At 46.6% G+C, this 8,547-nt stretch overlaps 1 protein-coding gene across 1 annotated transcript; it reads right to left on the bottom strand.

Moving 5' to 3' along the window:
• Positions 1-742: 742 nt before the first annotated feature.
• LOC105821995 (NAD(P)H-hydrate epimerase) lies at positions 743-3,688 on the bottom strand. Its single transcript, XM_012658914.1, has 6 exons — positions 3,451-3,688; positions 3,199-3,307; positions 2,934-3,044; positions 2,741-2,854; positions 1,514-1,661; positions 743-1,160 (listed from the first exon to the last, which is right to left on the bottom strand). The coding sequence occupies exons 1-6, from the start codon at positions 3,630-3,632 to the stop codon at positions 958-960; spliced, it is 867 nt and encodes a 288-aa protein (XP_012514368.1). The 5' UTR covers positions 3,633-3,688; the 3' UTR covers positions 743-957.
• Positions 3,689-8,547: the final 4,859 nt, after the last annotated feature.

Genomic DNA, 8,547 nt, shown 5'->3' on the forward strand with positions numbered 1-8,547 from the left:
GAAGAAAGCTGGAGTTGGCACTGACCAGAGAACCAAAAAGAAGCAACAGGAAGAGAGACTGAAGGTCAAGGTGAGGCTCACTTGATTTGCCTTCAGGAGTTGAAGCCTCAGAGACTTGGATTGATGCAAGGTCTTCTGTGCTCCCCTAAATATGGAGTCCCTCCTAAGGAGGAAACGGCTCTGGAACATCAGTCTGCTGAGAGGAGAGAGTGTTGGCACCATGCCTTAGTTGATGGAGTGAGCACCGTCCCCTCTGCAGCTTCTAAACCAGAGATCATGAACTCAGGTGCCTATAAGAGCCAGATGGCTAAGGGACAAGGAATGCCTGGGGCTGGGGGAATAGGAACACAGATACCCTTTGAAGGGGCATCTCCGTTAAAAGAAGCTGAAAAGGTAGACTTACATGAAATCTGATTTTTAAACATTGTGAAGGCTAAGAAAAACAACAAATTTAAGCCTATGGGCTAGAGTCAGTCCACAGGTTGCCAGTTTCTAGCATGACCAAATGAATGAATAAACACTGAGTTGGGCTCACAGCCTACAGATAAATCCTGACTGGAATCTCCATTTCCAGCCTGGGAAAGTAGATTTTCCTTGGCCTTTGAAGAAATTCCTTCTGCTAACCTCCTTGTAGTCTTGCTACACTGAGAAGTGGAAGTAGCTTCGAGACATCATCCAACTCCCTATCTGTGTCCCGAATGAGTAAGAATCACTTGTGTGTAAAGGACAGCACACCTCACTGGGCATCCAACAGTCAATTTTCATTGCTTCCAAATGCCATAGCAACCCTTCTTTCCTGTTGTGTTTCCCTTAGACAGATGGCACCACATCACCAGTGTTGCTCTCTGGCTCCTGCCACCCACTAAACTTTATTACCAGAAGAGCTCCCAGGACTCCACAGTTCCGGGAGAGAATGGCACTAAGTCTTTTCTGGGAAGAATGTCCACCCACCTTCCCTCACTGCAGACGATAGACACACTCAGTGTCAGGGTAGATTGGTAGGTTCAGCTGGTACTTCTTTTCCAGAGCAGGTGGCACAAAACGGCCCCCCAGGTAATGGTAGCGACCAGTAAACTGGGTTGCAGACTTTTTGGGTGCCGTCAGGGAGATGAGCAAGTCCGGCTGGATCCCTCCAGCATTTCCCTTCTCCACATCCCATCCTGAAAAGAGGGTGGTGTTCAGGAAGAACAAAAGGACAGACGTCTAGTCCCCTTCCACAACTTGCTTTATTCTAGTCCTAAAGGAGTAGGAGGCCCTCTCAGTCCCCACCTGAGGAACTTTCATCCTATGACCTCCATATACCCTTGGGCTTTGGTCTCTTCATGGGGCCAACATGTAAAGGGGGCTCCTGACTGTTCCCCAGCCTTGATGTGGGATCCAGAAAGCTGTATGCCCCACTAGATTCAAATTATTTTAGACACAGTCTAAGCTGTGGCTCATCAGGGCTCCTAGGTACCAGCCTCCAGACACAGGGTAGGGCCCCAATCATCCCCAACCTTCTGGGTCCCAGCACCTGAGGGAATGTCGATGCTGGCAATGGGCACAGTGAGTCCCTTCAGGACACTCAGGATGCTGTGGAATGGCTCCCGAACATCGCCTTTGAAGCTGAAGCCGAAGATGGCATCCACCACCAGCTCATACAGCTCGTCAATCATCGTGGGCTGTGGTGGAGCAGAAAAAGGAAAAGATGTCTGAGCCAGCAGGTATACAATGAGCCTTAACCGGGGAGGGCTGTCCTCTGCACCCAAAGACCATTCACAGAGGCACAAATATAACTATGTCATCCAGAGGGCATCCTGAGGCCTAGAGAAAGTGGGTTGGTCCCTGATTCAGGCCAAGCTGAGTCCAGACACATTTTCTGTTCTTAGTATCTGCCTGCCACTGGGGAGGCTACAGTGTGGGATAGCCTGAGACTGGGAGTCAGGAAGGCCAGATTCTGATCTTCGCTCTGCCATGATGTAATTTTGTGATTTTGGGCAGACCACTTCTCTGTACCTCAGTATCTTCATCTGTAGAATGGGTTAAGAAAGTTTTTAAGGCCAGGCGTGGTGGCTCACGCCTGTAATCCTAGCACTCTGGGAGGCCGAGGCGGGAGGATCGCTCAAGGTCAGGAGTTCAAGACCAGCCTGAGCAACAGTGTGACCCTGTCTCTACTAAAAATACAAAGAAATTAGCTGGACAACTAAAAATATATAGAAAAAATTAGCCAGGCATGGTGGTGCATGCCTGTAGTCCCAGCTACTCGGGAGGCTGAGGCAGAGGATCACTTGAGCCCAGGAGTTTGAGGTTGCTGTGAGCTAGGCTGACGCCACGGCACTGTAGCCCGGGCAACAAAGCAAGACTCTGTCTCAAAAAAAAAAATTTTTTTTTAAAAAAATGCTCAAATTTCTCACTCCTAAATTCATGCATGTGCAGAAAGGGTTTAGGATGCAGCAGTCACTCCAGCCCCTGAGAGGGCCAGATCATGTGTTTACTGCATGCTAGGGGAGGAGGATCTGACTACAGAGGAAGGAGTGACCAGGGAAGACGAAGAAGAAAGGAAGCCTTAGAGACGGTGATGTTGGGGATTCATGGAGCCCACCTTATGAAGAAGGCTCTCACACGCCTTCTATTCAAATAGCATCCTTTGGGCACCTTCTGTGCCAGGCGTTACAATGAGCTCAGCCTGGAAACATGAAGGAAGAGCAGAGCACAGGCAGAGGTTACTGGGGAGATGAGGTATTCAAATGGAGCCACCTACCTCTGGGGGCATTTCACCAAGGAAAGGGATGTCCATTTTCTGGCACTGGGTCACCAATGCAGTGAAGAGTGGCTTGTTAGGCCTTTTGGGGTAATAGATGGTTGGCTGGTAGCCCTAGGAGGAAAGTGGTAATTCAATCCCAGATCCCAGAATCCTCATGCCTTCCCCCACGGCGTCTCCCCCACATACTCACAAAGAGTTTGAGGTGTCGAGCGCAGACCAGGCCATCTCCTCCGTTATTCCCCGGGCCACAGATGACCAGGACAGTAGGAGGGCTCCTGGACATGGACGTGGGGGGATATGCCTGGAGGTGGATGGAGTCAGGGGAATTCATAGGGGTTTCAGACAGTAACAGGGTTGGCCCAGCTGTCTCTCCCACCCCTCTGTGCGTACGCCTGGGAACTTGAGCAGTGACTCCTCCCTCGCTCCTCCCAAAGGCCGAGAGTTGTGCCACTGACCTTGGCGATGGCTGTGGCACAGCTCAGCCCAGCCAGCTCCATAAGTTGGTCCACGCTGAACTGGTATTCGTTAAATAGCTCCTCGTCCACGGCCTGGGCCTCCTCCTGGCTGAGGGAAACCCTTAGCCTGAGTTCCCGCCCCTCAGGTGCTCCGTAGCGCAGGCGGCGCGGCCGTCCCGGGTCCCGCCCCCGGGAGGGAGAGCAGGTCACCCGAGACTTGCGCCCCGCTTGCCGGTCCGGAGCTTCGCCTACCTCAGGTACTTCACTGCTGTGCTCGCCATGACCTCTGAGTAACAGCGGCCACCCGAGTGCAGTCGCTGCGGTCCCCACCAGCTGGGTCCTAAGCGGCAGGCGCCGGCCTGGCTTCCGATTCGCGGCAGACGCGAGCCGGTAACCAGCAGTCCCAGCCCCAGCAGCGCCCTGAGCCCGGACATTCAGCTCGCAGAACGCGCGCCCCCGGCCCGCCCGGCCCCGGCGCATGCGCAGCGCTCGCCCCGCCCCCGGAGAGGCCGAGCCGGCACGCGCGCGTTCCGGAAGTCGCCCGGAGGCGACGGCGCGCGCGAGGCTCTAGCGGCTCCTGGGCCGTTTTGCAGCACCAAGGTAGGCTGAGGAGCGTGCTATCTGGGGCCGACCTTCCGTGCACCTTCCCTTACAGCCTGGATCCTAGCCCTTCTCGAGGGGGTTTAGAGATGCCACACATTTCCAAATGTACCGAAGTGCTTTGCTCCCACCGCCCTTTAATAATAATTCACGGTTTTGTATCTCAGACAACTGTATAGCACAGCACTTAGCCTGGATTCCTTCCCCACCTCTTGCTAGCTGAGTGAACGTGGACACCCCTGGTGTCAGTTTCTCGGATATACAACAGGGAGATTGGGTACATACTTCATAAGATGACATACAAAACCGTTGCTGAGGGCGTGGCACCTGATGCATAGATTAAGCTAATGTTCTTATTTACACTACTGAGCGTTTTATATAACTTAGCACCCCACTCTCCACTACATTAGCTTCCCCTGCCTCTGCTTTTTACCAGGGTATCTATCACGCTGTACTTCCCTAATCATATTTACTTCCTTTACCAAGATAATAGCTACGGAAATAGAAAATTGTAAACCTCAAATATGTTCAGTAAGCTACAGTTAAAAATGTAATTGAAGCCTTGGCAACATAGCAAAACCCTGTCTCTACGAAACAAAACACAAAAACAAAAAAACTAGCATAACGTGTTGTTATTTCCCTATAGTCCCAGCTACTTGGGAGACTGAGGTGGGAAGATTGCTTGAGCCCAGGAGTTCAAGGTTACAATGAGCTATGATCTCACCACTGCACTCCAGCCTGGGCGACAGAGCAAGACCAATCTCTTAAAAAATAATAATAATCGTAGTTGAAACCATAGGCTCCAGGTCACAATAGTGTTTCACTAGAAATCTTGAGAGGAAGAAAAACTCAAGTACTTCTGAGAATGCGAACACACTCTGTTGCATGGTTAAGAGAAAAGGTTGGGGAATAACAAACCAGTTACCTTGAAGACACTAAGATAAAAATAATTATCCAGATTGTTATGGACTGAATGCTTGTGTCCCCTCCCAAATTCATAAGTTGAAGCCCTAACCTCAAATGTGATGGTATTTGGAGATGAAGACTTTGGGAGGTGATTAGGATTAGTTGAGGTCTTAAGAGCTAGGCCCTGGTCTGGTAGAATTAGTGCCAGTGTAAGAGCTCTCTCCTCCCTGCCCCCTGCAAGAACTCCCACCTTGCTGGCACTCTGATATCAGAATTCCAGTCCCCAGAACTGTAAGAAAATAAATTTCTGTTGATGAAGCACCCAGTTTATGGTATTTCATTACCACAGCCCAAGCCAAGACAAAGGTGATGTGGAGGTCCTCTTTTTATGCTAGATAAATTCTTATTCTGTACCATGAAATGAGTTCCTGGCTAGTTCACTGAGAATGGCAAGAACGCCTCCTGCTTTCAACTACCCTTCTGGTATTCTCCTTTTTAATTATAAGAGATTTGTCATCTCCTGTGGGATGTACATTTGTCCTCCAGCTATGCTTGTTTTACATGTTTGTTGTGGGAAATTGAATTTGTCAAGACTTTGTGGTGGGAAATTGAGTTTACTCATCTAAATTGTAATGTACACGCCTATATATACTGGTATGTACATTACAATAGGATAATCTTACCCAAGACCTCACTGACTTTATTTTCTAACTTCAGTATATAAGTGGTTTCACTTTTACATGTTATCCAAGACTCCCTACAGGTCTGTTTGAGGAAATAAATTTGGTGATTTTGAAAATTCATTTCTAAAACACAGCATGTTTCTTTGACATAGATAACATCTTTGAACACTTATATGTGCCAGGTGCTAAGATGAATCATTTCATGTTCACAGCAACCCTATTATTATTCCAGTTTTACAGATGAGAAACCTGAGGCTCAAAGATGTTGAATGACATGCCCAGTGATACGATGGTAGCTGTCAGTGGAGCTGAGATCCAAGCAGCCTGACTTAGAGTCTGCACTCAAGCATTGTTCTATCCTGAACTGTCTCACCAAATGCAGACATATGATGTATATAAGGGGTTGTCACCACTGACTTCATTCTGATGAAGAGTAACTATAAAATAATGGCACAAAGATATCCCACTACACACACCCAGAATTTATACAACCACCAAATGGGGAATATAAAACAGACCAGAAAGGCAGTGCCCAAGATCTAGTCCATCTTGTTCCTGCCATTCAAACTTTTGGAGTTTTCTTTGGGAAATGCTTTCAAAACCAATTCAGGTAGGACACATGGATTGAATACCTGCTATGTTCCAGATGCTTTACATATATTATCAAATTTAATCCTGTCAACCCAATGCTGTATTTTTATCCTGTTATAGAGAAAATTGAGTAGCAGAGAGAAGATAGCTATTAAATGGTAGAGCCAGTGACAGTTGACATTGGGTTGGCCTGATCCAATAGCAGTACTACTGTGTGGCAGTCGCTGCTACTTGTCCCTCAAAATCCATTCTCTTTTCTTCCTTTGGCAATAGATCCCCCGAGTTTTATCTGGCTACATGGCTGCCCAGATAAATACTACATTTTCCAGCCTGTCTTGCAGCAGCTAGGCATGGCCATATAACTAAATTGTGACCAAAGCTGAAATGATATATGCAATTCCCAGGTCATACCCTTAAAAAAAAAACAAAAACGGTTTTCCCCCACTTCCTTTTTTCTTCTTACTGGCTGGAATGAAGGTATGATGCTGGAGCTGAAGCAACCATTTAAGACCATGAGACTTTAAATCTTGTGTTAAGAATGGCAGAGCATCCTGTCTGGGTCCCCAAGCTCCAAGGAGCCACCTTATCAGCCCTGGGCTGCTTAAATGAGAATGAAAGTTTTGTTTAAAAGCACTGTTATACAGACCTTCGTTATGGCTGTTTGTCCTACCTAATCAAGACATCTTGAACACCTGACAAGATAATAAGCTCCATTTAGATAAGGAAGATTAACAGCTGTGTCCCTAGTACCTGCCATGCCCAGCATATAGTGGGGTCTTCTACAAATATTTTAATGAATCCTCAAAATCTCCTAGTTAACAGTACAGTAGAAGCCCTTGAAGAGTGACAGAATATGCCACCTCAAAATATGCCACTTTGGCATAAGGATGCCTTTTAGCTAAAGGCACTTGAAAAACAGTAGGTGTAAGAAGGGCACTCTAACCTCCCCTTTTCTTCCTGAAAGCAGGAAATAAAACTCCCACGTGAAAGATGCCCTCCTTATACCAGGAGGAATGAAGGATTCTTATCACCAGAGACGAGGCTGAGGCTGAGAGAATTCTGTACAAACAGACCTCGTTAAAAGAACTCCTATCTGCCTTTAGCCTCTGTATTTTTTTAGTTGCTTTTCCACAGTTGCCTCTCTTTGTTGAACCTAGCATAAAACATTTAGATTTTACCACTTCTTTGGCTCTTCATTTCCTTATGAGGACTCCTGTATATATTAAGTAAATCTACACACTTTTCTCCTGTTAATCTGTTTTACATCAACTTAATTCTCAAGTCCAGCCAGAGACCCTAAGAGGGTAAAGATCTGCCTCCCCTATACCCTCTTATCTGACATTATCAGGAGTAGATTATTTTATTTTCAACTTAAAAAATACATTCATTTTCCATCTGTCAAAGTGGGGGCAGTGACTGGAGTTTTTCATCTTCCTTACGTAAACCTCACCAGTTACGTATCACCCGCAATTTCCAGTTTGCTTCCTTAAGGTGAAACAACTAATGCCATGTTTGAAGCAACCTGTGTGCAGAATTTATTTAGATTTTTATGATTTTCTCTGAATTTATAATAATCTCCTTGCTCACATCTAATTCCACAGCAGCTTTTTTCCCCTTTTCACCACTTCTATTCAACATAGTACACAGCAGCTTTTAAAAGTGACTCACGTTAGTCAAATCTTCTAAAGATCCAACTTAGTTTTCATAGAAATGACACTTGTTTTCACTTCGTCAACATATATAATATTTAATTAAATTACAAATTACAGTAAACACACAACCGGCATAAACACACTTCACAAGTAACTCTGGGTAAGCATGGCTGAGCTGTGAGAGTGGAACTGCACAGCATTCTAGAAGATGCTCACTGCCTAGGTTTGAATCCCAACTTCCCCACATACTAGTTGTGTAACCTGGGAATTCAAACTACTTAAGCTTTGTGCTCTATTTTCCTCATCTGTGAAAGGGGATAATACTAATAATAGTACCTCATAAACTCAGAGGATTAAAGGGGAAAACACTTGTGAAGCACTTAGAACAGTGTGGAGCATGTGCTAAGTGCTCAATGTTACATACTGTCATCGTTGCTGGGCTGCTGGCAGCAGCTGTCCTACAGGCTGTAGGCCTGAGCCTGCGCCCAGCATCCCGTCTTTCATGGAGGAAGTGGGTGCCTCGATTGAGTAAGATGTATCTTCTGTAGTATTATTAATAGATTGTATGAGAAAAATGGAGGACTGGAGAGTCAGTGACTCCGAAGCCACTTGACCAAAAAGTCATAGTTTTTAGAACTGCAAGGGCTTTAGCAATCATGAGGTTTAGATTCAGGAAAAAAAGTGAAATTCACCATCCATTTTGCCTTTTTTTTTTTTTTAATACCTATTGAGTCCAAAAATCCTAGTGAGTAGCAAACAGAACCTCTCAGAGCTGAGACTGCAGAGCCCTCAGCCAGCGTCCTCAGGAAGCCACTGGCTGACTATGTTGTGTTCCCTGTCCACACAGGGTTGGACAGCTGGGAAAGGCTCAGTCCCCCGAAACCCCTAGAGTGTGTGTGTTGGGCAGGTTCTGCAGA

Source organism: Propithecus coquereli, unplaced genomic scaffold (assembly GCF_000956105.1).
Source record: "Propithecus coquereli isolate 6110/MARCELLA unplaced genomic scaffold, Pcoq_1.0 Scaffold59, whole genome shotgun sequence".
Classification (NCBI taxonomy): Eukaryota; Metazoa; Chordata; class Mammalia; order Primates; family Indriidae; genus Propithecus; species Propithecus coquereli.

Bases quoted from the DNA above. Each gene is read 5' to 3' on its own strand.
- LOC105821995 (XM_012658914.1), bottom strand. From the start codon at position 3,632: ATGTCCGGGCTCAGGGCGCTGCTGGGGCTGGGACTGCTGGTTACCGGC. The intron at 2,855-2,933 runs GTGAGTATGTGG...CTTTCCTCCTAG, and splicing joins CTCGACACCTCAAACTCTTT to GGCTACCAGCCAACCATCTA. The intron at 1,662-2,740 runs GTAGGTGGCTCC...GCTCCACCACAG, and splicing joins TTGGTGAAATGCCCCCAGAG to CCCACGATGATTGACGAGCT.